Raw genomic sequence first — 20841 nt, forward strand, 5'->3', positions numbered from 1 at the left:
GAAATATTCAGAACTTTTTGTAAGTGTTTCCCTGTCTAGTAAAAGGACTTATCCCCATTTGGACTTTTATTTTCTCGTAATAGAAAGCAATGTGGTCTTTCAAAAAATTTTAACCTGATGATTATGCTTTCGCGTAACTAGAGAATCAAATATATAAAAGTCTACCATATATTGACTACCCTGGGCCTGGTTTCCTGGTAATGCACAAATAGACAAACAATTACCTGTTTAAAAAGAGTGCGTTTACATATACTATCTGTATAATCGAGCAACAATTATATATGTATCTATGTATGTATTTTTTCCCGAAAACGGCTCCATATTTTTTCGGGAAAATTAGCAGCTTGGGATATTCTGGTCAAAGAAAAGGATATAGATAAGTCAAAGTTTGAAAAAATTTGTTAAGAGTCTTGTCTTAAGTCTGGAAAAAAATATGTATGTGAGTGACTTCATTTTTATCAACATCAGTATTGCAATGACGCTGTGACACCCGTCAAACTTATGTGTAAAAATTCAAAATTTTCATGTATGGAAAAGTTTATATTAAATTGCTTAAAGAGTAAAAAACTGGTAGTTGCAAAAATATTTGCATATGTTTTGACAAGAGATTACAACAATTGAAAAATCTTAAAAAGTAAATCAAAAGTTGAAGCTTAGTAATAATCATTGTTGGAAATCAAACTTGCTGTAATAATCAAATATCTTTGAGTGGACTTGAGTATGAAAAGACCTTAAATTGCTTAAAGAGCGGAAAACCGGTAATTGCAAAAATATTTGTATACATTTAACAAAGGATTACAACAATTCAAAAACCTTAAAAAAGAAAACCAAAATTTTGAACCTTAGACCTTAAACTCCGCCTGTTTGGGAGCACAATTCGTGCCTCTCTGCAGCCAGTCCCAAGCCTGGGCAATGGAGGAGGGCTGGGCAACGGACTTGCAATCCGCTCCCGAGAACCAGAGGAGTACTCTTCTGGAGAAACGTTCTCTTGCAGCTGAAACGTTAAAGAAGAGCCTCGGATCTGAGCCCCTACTGACGACGACAAACGCCTGCCCCCGGACACACTTTTTAAAAGCAAACAACAACCTACGATTTGGTTTTTGGAATGTCCACACAATGTCCCAACTACAACTCGAGGAGATGCACAGATACCATCTAGACATCTTGGCACTGTCCAAAGTAAGATGGACTGGCTCCGGAGAGCAACAACTTGATGACCATTCTGCGATCCTCAACAGCAGCATCGAAAGTAGGCATGAACGAGGAGTTGCGCTCACCATGACGAGGGAAACTTCAAGATCTCTCTTGAAATGGACTCCCATATCGTCAAGAATTTTCGTAGTACGTTTCACTTGACGACAAGCAAAATTGTCTGTAGTAGTTTGCTACGCCCCTACTAACGTCGCAGAAGTCGAGACCAAAGAAGAATTCTACCACACTCTATAGGGAGTGGTCAATATCATTCCGAAAGATGACATCATGTGTGTTCTCGGCGACATAAACGCCATCGTTGGCAACGATGAGTCCTACTGCCCAAAGGCACTCAGTAGGCACGGAATGGGCGTACGTAACGAGAATAGAACGATGCTAATCGACTTTGCAATGGCTAATGATCTGGTGATAGGATGCAGCCATTTTCCTCATAGAGACGTCCACAAGTATTCATGGACCTCCCATGCAGTTAGAAACCATATAGACCACTGTCTTATCAGCTGGAAGTTCCGCTCTAATATACAATATGTGAGAGAATATAGAGGTTCCGACGTTGGATCAGATCACAACCTGCTAGTAACTAAATTCTCCCTGAAGTTGAAGAGGAATGAGAAAAAAATACCCAATTCAGAACCCCTATTTGATTCTGGCAAGCTCAAGGTATCCTAAAATCATTAGGTACTTCCCCTTTTTTTAAAATCATATTCATGATCTCAAGTAACTTATTTCTAACCTCAGAGCCACCATATTTAAGAATTCATTTATCACACTATCAGCACCTGGAGCTTTATTATTTTTTAATCCTTTTAGTATTGTCGCAAATTCTTCCTGACAAAACAAATCTTCCTTCACATCCAAGGTATCACAAACCTTTTTATTTTCATCTATATCTTTTCCTGCAACTCTACCTCGGTTTAGCACATTCTCAAAATGTTCCGCCCATCTTTCTTTAACTTTTTCTTTATCACTAATTGTGGCCCCATTTCTATCTTTAACTGGGACTAGTCTGGACTGACTTCTCCCTTTCAATTTATTAACATGCCAGTATAATATTTTACTATTATGCCGTCTAGCTGCATCTTTCAGATCATCAGCAATTTTATCAATGGCTTCCACTTCACATCTCCTTAGTTCATATTTTAATTGTGTTCTCCACTTTCTTTACAGTCCTTTTGTTTTCATACGATTTATCACTCAGATAATTCTTGTACAAATCCCTTCTACTCTCTATTAAACGTAAAACCTTTTCACTAATATTCCTAGTTGCACTTTTAGCACTCTTTCCTAAGACACCATCATTTTATACAATTCTGAAAAAGGGCTATAGCAGCTTTGCCTTTTACTGAGAATATCTGTCTTGGCCCTACTAAATAAGCATCCCAAGTCGTATTTGATAATGCAGATATTAATAAAGGTCTTGATTTTACGTTTGAGCAAGTAGCCTCCCGGTCATCTCCCACGCATTTTGCTTCGTCGAAGCAATCTTGCAATATTGATTTGTCTTATCAAACAGAAACCTTTTGTTCTCCACATGCACAATAAGTTTTCCGATAAAATCAAGCTCTTACGCCATTCCATATCTAGACCATTTTCCCACTATCCACTCATGTCAAATTTTTTGTCAGTAATTTTGATGTAATCGGTTGAATTGCTGGTGAGTTGACCCGAATCGAACTATTACTAAGCATAGGACTGGGACTCTGAGACCCATGTGAGCATAGAGTTTCTGCCAAGTCTTAGTCGTAGTTACGACTACGTCTATAACTAAGACCCGTGTGAATGGCCATTACGAATCAGTGTGCCTGCGTTGAAAACATTAAAAATTCTAGAAAGTTTACTTATAGTACCCACTGCTGCGCCAATCCCGACACAATTTTTTTCTGGCGGAACAGACGTGTGACAGAATCGGATGGAGGTTCACAAAGAAACACAGACTTTTGCGTCGCTGCAGCAAACACTAGAAGAATTCAAATCAGGTTCTCAAACTCGCGATCCTTGGTGATCACATCGTGATCTTTCAATATAATATGGCCTGGCACGTAACACCCAAAATTAGATTTTCAATCAGCTCCATGACTTTGGTTATGTCTTTTTTTTTTTTTAAATCAGAACAAGCAATGCGATTTGTCGTATGAGTTGAAATTATTCAACGCATCCGACATTGCAGCGAAACGAATGATTTTGCGTCGTTTGTCGTACGATTTGTGTCATTTGGCACAAGTTGCAGGATTTTGCGCGAAATCGCAGCAGTGGGAACCAGGGTTTACCGAAGTGTAAAAATTGGCAGCATTTGAATTGAAGAAGCCGAATATGATTCGTCCTGTTTTACCCCCAATTGCTAAAGAAGTTTTACAAGAAGCTAGCAAAGGCCTTAGAAACATGTCATTTTGTGCTTGGAATTCTGGAGAGAAGTATCGTGATCATTGGGAGCATGGTAAGACTTAGTAAACTTGTTAGATGCTTTAGGTGTAGGCTACAGCATTGGCTGATGGGCTCTGTTGCATAGTCCAATTTAGAAAAAGGGGAGTCTTTTTCCATTACTTAGGCAGGTAGCGAAAGGTGAACGCACCACTGTAGGTAAGTTATTCTCTTTCCAAATCTAGGCTACTCATCACTTTCTTTGCAAATTTTATTTAATGCCCTTAAAGTGTCAGCTTGGTCCTGATTAAGCTGTATAGAAAATATTTACCTGAAATTGCAGCTTGGAGTAACTTAAGGATTATTGGTAAAATTCAAGTTAATTGACTTCTTGCTATCCCAGAAAGGGTTTAGGTTAGGAAAATGAAACTTTCAGGGATGGGTCTACAGGCTAAAGTATGTCCTGAGAAGGTATTTTGAAGTACCCACCTCCACTCCTTCTCCCTCTAGAGGGCCCTGAAATTTGCCTACATGACAGGTCTATACCTATTGAAATTTTGACAAAACAACATTTTACCTTAATTTTCAGTTACTAGTTGCTCGTTCTCTGCCTTTAGTTCTGAAAATGCAATTCCTGTTATTTGAGTAGAATTTTGAGCCATATCAATGTTTTTTTTTTCTTCAAAATTTAGGAAATGTATTTGCATATCTTTAAAACCTTATAAATTGGAATTGAGCAAGTTATGAAGGTGAAAACAATTTTGTTGTACTTCAATTAAGCAGAAGATCTATTTTGTAAGGTTTCACTTTTATAAAACACATATTTTTAAAGGTCATCAAAGGTCAGGGCCCTCTAGAGGGAGCAGGAGTGGAGGTAGTTGCTTCAAAATACCTTCCCACAACATACTTTAGTCTGTAGATTCATCCCTGAAAGTTTCATTTTCCTAACCTAAACCCTTTCTGAGATAGCAAGAAGTCAATTAACTAGAATTTTACCAGATTATTTTCTTTAATACTCCAGATTTGATGTTTGGACTGTTTTTGATAAAATTTGAGTTTAGCTACTTTTTGCCATCTTGGAATAGGGTTAGCCTTGGTAAGGAAGAGGAAAAGGTCAATGTTCTTTTTACCTGAACAATTGCTTAGGGTCATGAAATTATTGTTAATAGATGCATTTGAATTTTTAAACATCTTTTCTCTCTTGCAAAACTACTGCAAACTTACTCTTATGGAGTTATTCCAGCCCAAATATTCTTGTATTTATACATGTAGAATTGCAATCATTTCTGTTTTTGTTGATTGGATATTTGAAATTGCAAATCTGAATAGTTTGCAAACAAATTTGGGCTATAGGCCTATATTTGCACATTAGGGGGGTGGGGGTAAAGCATAGCATATGTTGAATATGTAAACTAACCATTGCTATATTTAGTATATGCTATGCTTTACCAACCCCCCCCCCCCCCTAATGTGCAAATATACAATAACTCCATAATGGTGAGTTTGTGGTAGTTTTGCAAGAGAGAAAAGATGTTCAAAAAGTCAAAAATGCATCTATTAACAATAGTTTCATGACCCTAAACAGTTGTTCAGGTAATAGGAACATTGATCAAGAAAACATTCAGGGATAGGTCTACTGACTAAAGCATGGGTAAATATTAAGAAGTTTATTATTTATCTGCAAAAAAAGTGAACAGGCAACTAGATGCCATTTTTTATGTTCATTCTGAATATAATAATAGCTTTTCTTGCTAGGCCTAATTCAATTTAAGCTTTTTTGGATTCTTGAAAATGATTATTCCTTTCTATGTTTTTTTTGTGTATAAAAATGGTTAAAATGTTGGTTTCATACTTACTATTTCATATAATATTCATTCTTGTTAAAGTTATATAATCCACAAAATTGATTTGTTACAATTAAGTTGGAAAAAACTTCAAAACAATTTCTCTATTTTTCTATCCACCAAGTTTCTGTTGTCAGCTTTGACATGTGGTGAAACAGTGGTTTTTAAGAAGTCTAACAGAATAAGAAGAAAACAAGGCAGATTTGTTTTGATTTTTTTTTATTCAAATTAATCTTGACAAATCAATGTTTCCAAACTATATAACTTTTACAAAATGGATTTATAACAAAATAGTTTGAAACAAATGTTATAACCTATTTTTCTGTCCAAAAAATATAGAATAAAATTATTATTTTCAAGGGTCCTAATAGGGTTTGAAATTGAATTTGCAAGAAAAGCAATCATTATATTCAGTGATTACTTATAAAATAACATCTAGTGGTATGTTCACTTTATTTGTAGGTCAATAATATAGACTGCTTGATATTTACAGAACATACCACTACAGGCAATTTATTTTCTTTCCAAATCTTCTCATCACTTCTTTTACAAATTTTTTTTTAAAGCCCTTAAAGTGTCAGTTTGTTCTGTATTATTTAGTAAACCTTTACCTGAAATTGCAGCTTGGAGTAATTTAAGGATTATTTTCTTATTTAACTCTAGAGTTGGTGTTTGAACTATTTTTTTTAAATTCTAGTTTAGCTACTTTTTGCCATCTTGGACAGGGGTTAGCCTTGATAAGGAATACAAAATTTTCAGGGATAGGTCTACAGACTAAAGAATAGGTAAGTATTAAGCAGTTTGTATTCTTGATCCACAAATAAAGTGAACATATTACTAGATGCCATTTTTATGTTCTTTCTGAATATAATAATTGCTTTTCTTGCATTCAGTTTTCAAGCCTTTTTTGGTCCCTTGAAAAGAATAATTTCTTTCTATGTTTTTGGTATAAAAAGGATTGTAATGTTTTGTACTTACTCTTTCATATAAAATCCATTTTTGTTAAAGTTATATAAGCATTGATTTGTCACAATTAAGTTAGATAAAAAATTCAAAACAATTTCTCAATTTTTTCCATCACCATCAACTTTGATATGTTTTTTCAGATAGGGTAAAGACACCAATGATTCAAAAATTTTTGTAAAAAAAAAACTTTTTCTACTCCAGAAGACTTAATTAGACTTTTGGTTTGAAAAGGGTTTAGACATATAGAAAAAAATATCTACAAAGCTAACTATTTGATTAGAAGTTTGAAGTTTTATCAGAAAGAGTACAAAACTCCAATTTTCTTTAGTTGGATTGTTTCCACCTACAAATTCAACAGAACAAAAAGTTATCTGTTTTTGATGTAAGTTTGAACCCAATTCAACACATGTTGAAAAACTTGGGGAACACTTGTGGGCAATCCTGGTGGATTCAACATGCCTGTCCTTTTTACTTTATTTCCTTTTCTCATCAAATTTTTTAAATATGTAAATGTATAAAATACTGTTAGATAATAGAAGCAAAAATCTGAAAAAATTGCCACAAGTATAAGGACAAAATTGGGTAATTGTGTGACCTAGGTCTCTATAATATAGTTTGGGATATAATAGTGTGGTATAAGTCTCTTTATAAATGCTACCTGGAATTGCCAGCTTTAAAGATCTAGTAAAGGTTTCTTTATTGTTCACTGTTAAAGTGTTGTCAACATTTGGCCATTTCAAAGTTAATCTACCAATTTAATCCATTTTAAAAACTCTTGTTTTGACTGTCCTTTGTCTAGAAAGTCCAGAATTCTTGAAATATGCATGTCCTACTTAAGATTATTAGAAGTTTATGACACCAGAGTTTAACATGTTTTATTAGCATTTTGGGTGGGATAGGAATTGCATGATAATTAGGGAGGGGCTCAGAGAGAATATTTGTAAATTACAGATTAAAATCTATTTGAAAGAAAACATGTATAAAATTTACTAAGAGAGAGTATACTTCAAATCTATTCAGTAATAAATGAATTAGGGTGTTGTGGTCAACCAGGTCAAATGCTTAAAAATATGAACATAGTATGAGGTCAAGCAGCAGTTCCTCTGATGATAGAAAAATCTAGCATCAAATCAGTAAAACTACAATTGAAACAATTCAAATGAAATGATGAATTTTTTTTTCATGTGAAATATTATTACAATTAATAATCATCAAAATCTCTCATTGTTGAGAAAATACCTGTAATTCAACAACTATGTTTTCATGAGAGGACCCTTTAGTTTCAACACCAATTGTTTCTCATCTGTTTTACATGTTCAGTGAAGTTTCAACAGAGTCACCTATATTTTGACAGGGCCTGTTGCTGTCTCTTGAAAAATCTGACAAGGTTACTACAAGATATTCTCAAAAGAAATGAATCTCATAATAGAAGCCAATATATACATTTGAATTTGGCTGAAGGAACATTTTTAGTCAGTCTGGTATTCCACTACATCAGACAAGAATTTTCAACACTTGGAACATAGTTTTGTCAATATAATATTAGCCACCATTTTAACTTAATTTTTATCAAGAAAAAGGCAATATGGCTACATTTTATAGAAGATCAGATGTATTTTGATGTATTGGTACTGATCCCAACTTTTGTTTTGTCAAAAAATACAAGTAAGGATGGTTGGAAAATTACATAGCTAAAAAATTGTTGAGAGCTCATTTTGTGTCAAAAACAGGAAATTGATTGAATTGAATATTCTTTTCTTATCTGGGTGTATTGGATATAGTGTCCATTTTGCATTGTTGAAATATTATGAAAGCTTCAATAGATGGTGTTCCAAGTCACAACTAAGCAAATTTATCCTGTTTTGAAAGAAAATTTTGACAGTGGTTCCAAAATTACACTGTCAAATCATTGGTGCCTTTACCCTATTGGTGAAACAGTGGTTTTTAAGTAGTCTAAGAGAATAAGAAGATAAGAGGCAGATTTGTTTAAATTCTTTTTATTCAATTTAATCTTAACAAATCAATGCTTCCAGGCTATTACAATTTTTACAAAAGGGATTTATAATGAAATAGTAAGCTTGAAACAAATGTTATAACCCATTTTTATATCCAAAAAGTATAGAATAAAATTATTATTTTCAAGGGTTCTAATAGGGCTTGAAATTGAATTTGCAAGAAAGGCAATTATTATATTCAGAAAGAGCTTATAAAATGGCATCTAGCAGTATGTTCACTTTATATGTAAGTCAATAACATGAAATACTCAGTATTTATTAAACACACCACTACAGGCATTTTTTTCTCTTTGCAAATGTACTAATCACTTCCTTTGCAATTTTATTTGCAAATGGAGTAAAATTTTTGCTGTAATTTTATTGCCAATTTAGATCCCTCAAGGTTTCAGTTAGGTCCTTATTATAAAATTAAGTAAATATTTACAACTTATTTCAAATACTAAGCTTTATGACAGATGGCTAGATAAGTTCAATGGATAAAGGGTGAGAGACTGACGAAAATTATATTTCTTGGCCAATCATATGTGGCCAAAAAAGATGATTGTCCCTTGGGTGGGAGGAGATTATAAGTAAGGATATTAGGGAAATCAGGTACCTCTTGAAAAGGATACTAGGGAACCTCTTGGGAGGGTTTAAAAAGCTTTAAATATGCTATATTAGAATAGAGGAGGAGCATACATAGCTGTATTGGGTTTGGGTTGCTTAATGCTACAGTAAATTGTTAGCAGTAGTCAAATAGTAAATATTGGTATAAACATAGAATTAAGGCTATTGAGAAGGAAACATGTTAAGAAAATAATTCTTACTTCATAATATGCATAAAATTTGTAGTTAACACATTTTGAGTGTGTTTCCACTTTTGTTTATCCCCAACCTCCCAATATCTAAACATATAGGCTAGCCCAAATTATTTATATTCCATGTATTTTGCCATGTATTAATTTAATTCAATTCAAATTCATTTTATTTAAAAAACATGTGATGGACAGAGCCAATTATTAGTTTTTATTGTCATGCACACACAAAAATCCGTCAACAAGTCAAAATTAACATTCACAAAATTATAATATATACAATTAACAATAATAGTTGTCACATATACACGAAAATAAGTTGACAAGTATACATAAAATTATAATATATACAATTAACAACAATAATCTGGATTAAAAAGTCGACCCAGCATTAAAAAACTTAACAACTTAACAAATTGAATTGAGTAGAAGTTTCCATTTAGCATTTTGCTATGATAAAAGAAGAAAGTGAAGAAATTGAACAGGTTCAGAAGAGATCACTACAAATCATCTACAGAAATTTATATTTGGTTTATATTGAAGTTTCCATTTGGTATTTTGGCATTTGGCATTCCGCTATGATAAAAAGAAGAAAGTGAAGAAATTGAACAGGTTCAGAAGAGATCACTACAAATCATCTACAGAAGTTTCCATTTAGCATTTCAATATGATAAAAGAAGAAAGTGAAGAAATTGAACAGGTTCAGAAAAGATCACAAGAAATCATCTACAGAAGTTTCCATTTGGCATTTTGCATTTTGGCGTTTGGCATTTCGCTATGATAAAAGAAGAAAGTGAAGATAATAAACGGGTTCAGAAGAGATCACTACAAGTCATCTACATAAGTTTCCATTTGGTATTTTGGCATTTGGCATTCCCCTATGATAAAAGAAGAAAGTGAAGAGATTGAACAGGTTCAGAAGAGATCACTACAAATCATCTACAGAAGTTTCCATTTAACATTTCGCTATGATAAAAGAAGAAAGTGAAGAAATTGAACAGGTTCAGAAAAGATCACAAGAAATCATCTACAGAAGTTTCCATTTGGCATTCTCAAGAAATACAAAAATGCATGAGGAATATATAATTTTGGCTGTATATTTGCCCTTGGAGGGAGGGGTCAGGGATAGATTGTATTGCAACACCTTCAAAATGTGTTTTTTGAACTACTTTAAATATTCTAAAACACTTACTTAGCCTATATTGTGATATTTTGGCTGGCCTCTCAAGAAGAAAGCACAATAAAATTCTCGGTAATATTCTAGTCAATGGGCCTCTTGCTATCATGGAATGTAGTTGAGTTAGGTGAAGGGAACTTTTAGAAATGAATCCAGTGCTCAATACATATAGAATACTCGTTGAAATTCACTATATTCAATGTTCAATACATTGAATATTCAATTCAAACATTTCAATACATATAGAAGCGTGTTTCCAAGCTACTATATTTACCCTTTTCTAATTTCTAGGGCTTAAAAAATTGTATAAATGACAGGTCTATAGGCTACCTGTCTGAATTCTGACTAAAAAAAAAACATTTTACCTTAATTTTGAGGGTACTCACATTTTAATTCGACCTCAGCAGTAGTTAAACTAATACTAAGATAGCAAAGAAATATGAAAAAAGAGATTGAAAACCCTAAATTCTGATATAAATGCACTTTATATTTGGTTCAGGATGAAATTCTGATTCTAAAGATATGTTGATTTCTTGCTATATCAGAGTACCACTTTGAATTTTTAGTCTCTTTTTCATTTAAAATATGTAGATTTGGATTATATATTCTGCCATTAGAGGGTAGTATGGTACAGTAAACTGATGTACTTTAGGAAAAATATTAGCATATACTTTAGAATTTTTTAAAGTAGTTTCTAGAATTTGGTAAAGTTCTAGTTTAGGGAATTTTCTTATGAAGTAGGCCTAGTTTAGCCAGGCAAATGAAACTTGCAGGAATGCATTTAGAGCCTTAATGCAGAATCAAAGCTTAATTTGAGTAACAGTTTTAAAGTTACATAATGAATTATAGTTTTTTCTCTAGATTATGGGGAGGGGCAAATATCCCCCTCTTTTTTCTCCATGGACTCTTTGTTGAAGAAGTCCTTTGGTTATCTTCTTTTTTTTCGATTAATTTCTGTTCGTTTTTAATTTTTGTTGTTCTTTTGATTAGTTAATAAAAGGAATATTTAGAAAGCTTTTTTCAGTTTTTCCCTTAAGAATTAAGATTTTGGCTTGCTATTTAAATTTTTAACAAAATTTTGCAACAAATTTTCATAATAATTGTACTTTGAATGGATGTGCACAGGGAATTTTATCCAAACCTGGACTTAAAATCTACATAATTTTTGGACTTCCTGAAACCAGTATGACCCTTATACTCTTGCAATCTTAAGTATAAACAAATATGAATTGACTATTTCAAATAAGAATCTTATTGTGTTATATATTGGTTTAGCTGGGTGTTTGTTTAAATAAATACATTTGGAGCTCATTTATAAAAAAGTTCTAATTTGTTGTATAAAAGATAACAAAGACGTCAAGAATCAATAGAGATATCCAGTTGAGGTTCCACTGGCTCTGAACTTTAATTGGGGTGTCTTCACAAACACTAAAAACAAGAAGAACAATAGGGAATTTCTCAAGACAGTGGGAAACAAATTAGAATGAATATTTCGGCCCTATGTCCAAGGGCTGTCCTCAGCAATACGAATAAGAAAAAAAAAACAACTTTCAAGAGGATAGAACTAAAATGAACAGTTTTTCAAAACAGTCCTAGTTGAACCTTGCTGAGGTAAGGATGCCGGGACTGTTTTGAAAAACTGTTCATTTTAGTTTTATCCTCTTGTTTTTTTTTTCTTATTCATATTGCTGAGGACAGCCCTTGGACATAGGGCCAAAATATTCATTCTAATTTGTTTCCCACTGTCTTGAGAAATTCCCTATTGCTCTTCTTGTTTTTAGTGTTTTAGCCAAAATATCCATTCTAATTTGTTTCCCACTGTCTTGAGAAATTCCCTATTATTCTTCTTGTTTCTAGTGTTTGTGATGGAAAGGCAGTGTGGTCTTTGTTGTTGTTGGTGTCTTCACAGTCTGGAATTTTAACCAGATCAAGATTAAACAAAATATTTCACACAAAGAATCAATACAACCTAATTTTTTAATGCATTTTGATTTATGAGCCTCCCATGGTCTTGCCAAGTCAAATTTTAGAATCTACTTGCTCTCTCCATCCAAGATTCACACAGTTTCAAGGTCCATTAGGCTGATAATTATACCTTTGACCATATATGACATATTGCAGATATCCCCTTTTGACAACCTGAGTGCACATATTGTCTTGATTTAGTTTAACATCCCCTTTAACATTTCCAAGATGTTTCAACTTAATGTCTAAGCTGTTCCTAAGAAATTACAGGTATGTCCTTTTGGAAACCTGGATCCACATACTGTCTTCTGATTAGGTCAATGTGCTACTCAATATTCTCTAAAAGTCTCAATCAAAGACACTTAGCCACTCCTAACATATTGTAGACTAACTCTTTTTTGATAGCCTGTAAGACTGAAATGTCTTTTGGTCTAGTTTTACACCTTCCTCAAAATGGCTGGACATTTTTTGCTAAGTACCCTTAGCTGTTCTAAGATATTGTACACCCTTTTGACAACCTGGATGCGTTTAGTTTCTTTTGGTTAAATCAGCATCTCCTGAAAGTTTTAACTTAATACTCTTAGCCTTTCATGAGATATGGTTGATATGCTCTTTTTACAATGTATATGGCCTTAGTTTGTTTTAATTTAGCTCAACATTCCCTGAAAGTTTCACCTTTATACTCTTCATAGTATTCACCTTAATAGTCTTCTGATTAGGTCAATATGCTCCCCAATATTCCCTAAAAGTTTCAACCAAATACACTTAGCCATTCCTAACATATTATGGACTAACTCTTTTTTGACAGCCTGTAAGAATGAAATGTCTTTTGGTCTAGTTTTACATCTACCTCAAAATGGCTGGAAATTTTTTGCTTAGTACCCTTAGCTGTTCTGAGATATTGCATATCCTTTTGACAACCTAGATGCATTTAGTTTCTTTTGATTAAATCAACATCTCCTGAAAGTTTCAACTTGATACTCTTAGCCTTTCATGAGATGTGGTTGATATGCTCTTTTGACAACCTACATGGCCTTAGTTTGTTTTGATTAAGTTCAACATCCACCTCAACATTCCCTGAAAGTTTCACCTTTATGCTCTTAGCCTTTTTTGGTGACTCAGAACTCAACTGAACTTAAAAAAAACAATTCAAGGAAAAATTATTATCATATGGTCTCAATATTCAATTACTGTTAAAGATAGGGCTCAATTCAATTTAGACACTTGTCATAATGATGTCCGAGCTTGCTAATACTCTCTTTAGTAGATTCTGCCCCAAGACCTCCACCTCTTTTCTGGTTTGGTTGATAGTGGAATCAACTAGATTTACCTAAGCCTAACTTGAAAATAACATTTCATAACTGGAACAAATTGTAACCAAGTCTATGGATTAGCGACCCCACTTGACAACAAAGTTGCCAGTCAGATTATTGCCCTTGCTGCATAAATACAAATTTTCATTTTTTTAATTGAATCCGTTTTTTCTAATCAAATTCGTAATTTGTTAACTGAACGTGTTTCTAACAGAACCAACCTTTTCAGTTAAACTTGACAAAAACTAAGTAGATATTGTCTTTTCTTTAACCTGATATGTAGCTTCCAATAAGAGGACGTCATTTAGCCACCTCATTTTTCTTGATTAAAAAAAGGACATCAATAGCTACCTCATGTTTCTTGACAGGTTTTTACGCATGCTCAAAATGTGAAAACCCGCTATTCTCAAGCCGCACGAAGTTTGCCCACCATTCACCCTGGCCTTCATTTACTGATACAGTTAAACCTGATTCATTAAGTAAGGTTCCTGATGGAAGTCCACTAGCATTGAAGGTAAGATATAAACAAGTTCAATACGTTCTAAGACCATACTGGCTATACATGATGTATGAAACCAAGAAAGGAAAGGATATAATAAATAAAAAAAGTTAAATAGGTGAAAAAAGCAGGATTTTTCAGCTAGTAGCAAAATATGAAGACGAAAATCGAGCAAATATTTCGACAAGGACTTCCGCCAAGTCGTCCTCAGTGCTAAAAAAAAAACAAAAAAAACAATAAAATCTAACATTTTGAAGTGAATTGTGCAAGTGAATTTTCCTCTTGCATAATTGACTTCAAAAGGTTAGATTTTATAGTTGTTTTTTGTTGTTTTTTTGTGCACTGAGGACGACTTGGCGGAGATCCTTGTCGAAATATTGGCTTGATTTACGTCTTCATATTTTTCTACTGGCTGACAAAATCCTCGTTTTTTCACTTATTTGATTTTTTTTTCATTTATTATATGCTTTCATAAGCAAGTTGGTTTCATAAGCAAGTTCAAGTCTGATAATTTAGAAAACTACTGCTACTTGGTTATGGAATTACTATACTGTTGCTTGGTTATAGAATTACTACACTTTAGGTTGCTTTCACACTGCACAAGTAAATTGGCTATGTTGTGTGATCAAGTTACACTACGCTAAGTTTAATCTTTCACGCTTGATCAAACTCTTTCATATTAGCCAACGTGAAAGCTCATAAAACCATAAAAGCTCCTCTAAAATATTAGCCAAAGCTCATAAAACCATAAAAGCTCCTCTAAAATCATCACAAGTCATCTATTCCAAAATTTTAAATATGGAATTGAGGGTTGGGATTCAAACCCTGATAATGGTCCACTAGCAATGAAGGATTCATTTCCAAAAATATAGAAAGTTGCTGCTGGGCTGTGGAATCATTACACTGTAAGTGGCTTTCAGACTACTTACGTAATTTGCTCTGCTAAGCGATTAAGTTACGTTAAGCATAGCCTTTAATGCTTGAGCAAATCCTTACACACCAAGCTAAAGTAAAAACTTAAAAACCATCAGGATCCTTGTCTAAAATCATCATAAGCATGTTCAAAAATTCAAAATGTGGAATGTTGATGGGGATTCAAGGTCTGGTAATGATCTAGCATTGATGGAACACATGCATTGAAGCTTCTGTTTCTCAAAAAAAAAACTACTGCCATCCCAACTTTATATGACTGAAGGGTTTTAACTACACCCTCTATATGGCCAGGCTGGGTATCAGGGTTAATAGTCCTCACGTTCAAAAACAAAATACGTAAAGATTGTTTCATTGTCAGAAAACATACCCGAGTGCATTCCATAGTAATCATTTGTGAAGTATAATCACATCCGAGACTATTCTTTATCGATTCGAAAATCATCGTTTTCTATGAGGATAAGTGACTGGCCCAGAGTGCAACCCTCCTCCTTTATTCCTGGCTTGAGACAGGCTGCTTATCAAGGCCCCAAAGAGCCTGGATCCTTATAGGTGATGCTTAAGTGAAAACAATCAGATTTTATTGACAGATTGGTTATATTTCAGGTGAAATTTACTATTAGTACAAATCTACCATTTTTCAACCATCAACGAAGTGAAATTCTTTTTAGCTGCGTTGTTTTCCTCTAATCTCACTTTATAGTTTTACTGGCTATGAGCCTTGCATTTCTGATTACTCGAGTGCTTTTTCAAGGATTTAAAAGTGTTTTACGCCAATTTACACTGAGTTAGAAACGTTCAGTTCAGGATCCTTGTCTAAAATCGTCATAAGCATGTTCAAAAATTCAAAATGTGGAATGTAGATAGGGATTCAAGCCCTGGTAATGATCTAGCATTGATGAAACACTGGCATTTTTTTATTTCTCAAAAAAAACTACTGCTGCTGGGATGTGGAATTATTGTGCTTTAGTATTTATGTTCTTTCCTCCAAATATCAAGCTCTTTACTTTTTACTTCAAACATAGGCTGTTAAAAAAAGACTTGGTTCAATCATACTTTGTGGGGCTATAATGAAAAAAGGTTTGTGTGGTTAATCTTTCTTTCTTTCTAATCTTTCTTTGTGTGGTTAACCATCTGTGACCAAGCGAAAAGCAGGTCATCTCTGAATGGGATGGAACAGCGGAACCCCTGTTCTCAGTGCCATCTGTCTGTCTGTCTCTTTTATTCTATTCTATTGTGTTCTCTTTGTTTGTTAACTCGTTTTTTAATTGCTATTAGTTTGTTTGTTGGCAAAATAGTATAAACCAAAACAGCATATTGTGTACATAGAAGTGGACATTATAGATGCATACATGTCCTGATTCTTTGGAAGAGGGGGGGGGGGTGTAATTTTATGTCACTACTATTCTAGGCTAGGTTTTGACCAATCTTGAAGGGCAGACCCTTCTCTAGAAAACTCTTTGAATTCTCTCAGCAAGTTGTCAATGTAATTAAAACAATCAATGAATAGTAAATACTCAAGAAAATCCCCCTCTTCTCTTCTCTAACAAAATTTTCAAACAGGGTACTAAGGTAAGCTGTGAGAGAATGCCATGATTTCTAGTTAAAAGCAACAAGTTTCTATGTGCAATCTCTGCTTCAGGAAGAAGAAAAGCCAGGATCTTTGATCTAGTTCTTATGTTTACAGATATAATTGCTACAGTATATTCTTTTTTAGAAGAATAAAATCTTCTTTTAGACGAAGAAGAAGTGTTCATATTAAAAGGGTCTTGTTTAAAAAAAATATGGAAATATACTAACCTGTGAATTTTGAGCATTGAATATTTAATTTTGAATATTTGAGCCTTGAGGCTTACCGCTTCTTGTTTGCCCTGCAACTGACAGGTATGAATTGTAGTTCAAAGACTTTTTAAGCACTGCTTTTTCCACTGATGTAAATAGACCAAATGTGTGTAGGCCTTGTGGAGACTCCCAGTGACCACCTCTGTATAGTTATGTCTTGACCGCATTTTAGTCACCCTGGCCAATATTTGCCCCCGACTACAGCAGCAATTATCTATCCTGTTCATAATTTATTGTGTTGAGCATTGTCCAACTTTCAAGTATGAAATTTGTGATTGACCAATCAGAATCAAGGTATAATTCTTTTGGGAAAGATGGAAGCGTGAAGCAGGGAACAAAATAGTGCTGGCACAAGGTTTTTAACCAATGTCTTGTCATTTTAATGTCCAGCTTTTGTAATAGGTGTGATACCTTAAAATCAAGACAAACTCCGTTGTAATTTATATATCTTGACTTTTTTTAATCAACAGATATGACTATGGTTTGGCTCCAGCGAGAATTCTTACAGGAGGAAGCAAATAAATTATGCTGTGTGCAATCTAATTTTTGGCTGGATTTATGCTAATTTTGAAATTAGCCAACTGAAACATTTGTTAGAATTTAATAGTATCTAAAATTTAATTTAGTTTTGTTTGTGATTTTTTTTTAGGTAGCCTGTGGCAAATGTGGAAACAGTCTGGGTCATGAGTTTGTGAAAGATGGCCCTGGTGGAAAATCACGATTCTGAATATTCAGTCACTCCTTGAAATTTATACCTCATAAAGGTAAGTAAACAAAACGCCAACCTCTACTTGTCCTATATTGGATTAATGCAAGAGCAAAATAGCGAAAATATTTACAACTGTCTTTACTTTTCTAGTAAAGACAAATTTTTTTGGAAATTTTTGTTGAAACTAGTTTTGCTTCTTTTTTTTTACTCTGGCTTTAAATTTTATGTAAATTAAAGCCTTAGCTCACCTGTATTTTTTTTTTTTTTGAAACTTAGATAATGGAAATTCTGGGGGAGGTAGCGTGTCACCTCTATTTACGCAAATACTGGCAATGCTTTCCCCTTAAAGTTAAAAGAAGGAAGCTCTAGGAAGTGTTCTGAAAACTAAGATTTTGAACTGGCTAATTTTCAATAATTAAGAATTTTAGTACAATTAAAATATAATTCAATAAGTAATAAGTTATAATTATAATTAATTATTTATGTATATATAATAATTAATTATAATAATTAATTATAATTAATTATTTAATTATATATTATTTATTTATTTTAATTATAATTAATTATAATTATAATTAATAAGTCAATAAGTTTTATATTTATTTCATAGAGCGTGTTTATCTGTGCTAGGATAAATTAGAAAGAACTGTAATATTGATGACATAGTTTACATACGTTTACCATTTGCCAAGTATGAGATCACTAAACAAATCATCCGTAACCACAGGGAGTAGTAAAAGAGTTTAGTGGGTACGCGTTGCACCGGAATTTTGTGGTGTTATGCATGCACCTGCACCGCTCAAGGTGCAGGTTCAGCATTCATGCAATTGCACCAGGCGGAGGCCAGTCTGGTCAAAATGATAAAAGACTTGAAAATTGGAACTCCGTCATCACTTAAAATGTACAACCAGAGAAGCAAGTCACGAATATCTTTCCAAATAAATGTTATTCAAAATATAATTTTTTCTTATATTTTATTATGAATAATTTTATGTCTCTTATTACTGTTTAGAGTATGAAGCTAAAATTGTAAAAATAAACACGTTTTGATAGCTATTAAAATACATCCATTTTTTAACTATGTGTAGTCCAGTGTTATGAAAAATAATAAAATTTAGCTTGAAAATTTATTTTGTTATGAATAATTTTGTGTCTCTTATTATTATTTTGAGTATGAAGCTAAAATTGTAAAAATAAATACGTTTTGATAGTTTTTAAAATACATCCATTTTTTAACCGTGCGTAGTCCAGCGTTATAAAAAATAATAAAAAGGGGTACACATACCGATATTGTCCGACCGATATTGTCGGGCTGATATGAGGTTCAGTGTCATTATCGGATATTGGCAGGCAAGTCCTATTGGTTATTGGTCGATATTTTTTTATGCGCAACTTGTCCAGAAGATGGCACCAGATTTCCTAGGGTAATTTTGCTTGTCCAGTCATTTGGAGTGGAGAATTGAAAAGTGAGACATGGCTTTGTATTGGGAATGGTGATGTTTTTAAGGTGAAAAGTTACTTTAGGTGTTTGTAGCCTACGTGTTTTGACATATTTGACGTGTATTTGACAATATATGGTATATTCTTTATTTCGAGAGGAGGGGGCGATTCTCACACGCTCTCCCACCAAGATTTTAAGAAATGCTAACTTTAGGAAAAGCATATTTGCATGAAAATACCCATCACATTCTTAACATTTATGGGGTGTCAGTTGTCCTTTACAACACCTCGGTTGTCCTTCCCAAGCATGAAGACAAATTTCAAGAAAACATGATTTTTTTTAAATGGGTCTTCCATTGCAGTAATACATGATATTTCTTGCGATTCATTTAATAGTTCCTATGTGGTTTCAATAAAGCGCTTTAAAAATTATCATAAAAAGTGGAAAGAGCGGCGCCAAACCATCCTTTATTTATTGTAATTTGTGCTTGCCTGAAGTTTCAACGTTGCTGTTCACTTTCATGTAAAAAGAAAATTTCTTTTTTTATTCTAGCCCTTTCTTTCCAAGGATTTTTGATATAGTAGACAGTATACTACTACTAACAACTCACTGCATCACCAAGCCTCCAAGACAACTGCGCACGCTCTTCTTGCACTCCAATCTATTCAAAGCTTCTTTTACCCCATCTTGTGAATTTTAACTTCCTTTAAGTCCTTCATTATGACCTGTTTTCGCCCCATTGGGGGACAACGTGCTTCTCGTTTGGACCCAGATGGATGCCCAAAAAGTAAAATTTTTAATATTCAGTAAAACGTGGTCTAAGCTGTCTTTCATTACCACATTTTTGTATAGGTTATTGTTTAATAAACAATATGGCTCTCCCAGGGACGTGCAAAGAGAGTGGCGGGGGGGGTGGCGGGGGCTAAGACTCCCCTACCACCAGAATCCAGACAGTTCATTCAAATTTTCGGCAACTCTTATTCAAATTGTCAAATAAGATTTTTTTTTGTGACTCGCCACCGAACAAACAAATTCGTCCGTACGTGCCTGGGCTCTCTGAAAATTCTTCATCTCTATTTTTGGGTCCCATAGTTAATGTTATATTTTGGTGTCATTTGCGAGAATATTACAGGCCTTGTGTTCAAAGACTAATTAATGTGTCGACGGTTAAAAACTTTATCTTTCACGTTGAAGAAGGTGACCCCTCCCCCTCCCCTAAAAAGAGACATATTTTTCGATTAGTGGGCAGTCTACTCAACAATCTTTTTTCTGCAGACTCCGCAGATTCTGATATTTTAAGAAGAGTCAAAAATTAGAAACGCTTGCAGAGATTATAATGACCTTTTTTCTTGCAGAGGTCAAACAAGTTTCTGGGGGTGAAGAGTAAATGTTTTTTACCGTAACATAGGCACAGATGAACTGCAACATTAAGTGAGGAGATGAAATGGGAACACGAAAGCCCCCCGTGGATGTGTTCGCGTTGATTGATTATCGCTTTTAAGTGCAGTTTATCAATTTTGGATTGTTTGTTATGCTTTAGTATTTTAATCTTGTCCCAGTTTTGCATTTGTTCCTTGTTGTTTCTAGCAGATATAAAGGTAGTATTTGAACCAACAAACACGAGCCCATCCTGTTTATCATAGCTGCCCATAGGTTAGTCTTGGAGGACGTTATTTGAAGTGATTTTGTAGGATTCATCCCCTCTCCCCTCCTTTCGTGGCTAATAATGCCACGAAAGGAGGTGGCAAACTTATCGGATACAAAATCAACTTG

The 20841-nt window shown here is 33.7% G+C and overlaps 2 protein-coding genes across 2 annotated transcripts; both read left to right on the forward strand.

Annotated features, from left to right (window-relative positions):
- The first annotated feature begins 912 nt into the window (after positions 1-912).
- Positions 913-1356, forward strand: LOC136039637 (uncharacterized). Its single transcript, XM_065723535.1, has one exon. The coding sequence runs from the start codon at positions 913-915 to the stop codon at positions 1354-1356; it is 444 nt and encodes a 147-aa protein (XP_065579607.1).
- Positions 1357-3482: 2126 nt separating this feature from the next.
- Positions 3483-20686, forward strand: LOC136039165 (methionine-R-sulfoxide reductase B1-like). Its single transcript, XM_065722675.1, has 4 exons — positions 3483-3646; positions 14013-14158; positions 17565-17679; positions 20424-20686. The coding sequence occupies exons 1-4, from the start codon at positions 3523-3525 to the stop codon at positions 20453-20455; spliced, it is 417 nt and encodes a 138-aa protein (XP_065578747.1). The 5' UTR covers positions 3483-3522; the 3' UTR covers positions 20456-20686.
- Positions 20687-20841: the final 155 nt, after the last annotated feature.

This window comes from Artemia franciscana, chromosome 19, assembly GCF_032884065.1.
Source record: "Artemia franciscana chromosome 19, ASM3288406v1, whole genome shotgun sequence".
In the NCBI taxonomy this organism is placed as follows: Eukaryota; Metazoa; Arthropoda; class Branchiopoda; order Anostraca; family Artemiidae; genus Artemia; species Artemia franciscana.

Excerpts from the sequence above, each read along its gene's own strand:
- LOC136039637 (XM_065723535.1), top strand. The coding sequence starts at position 913 with ATGGAGGAGGGCTGGGCAACGGACTTGCAATCCGCTCCCGAGAACCAG.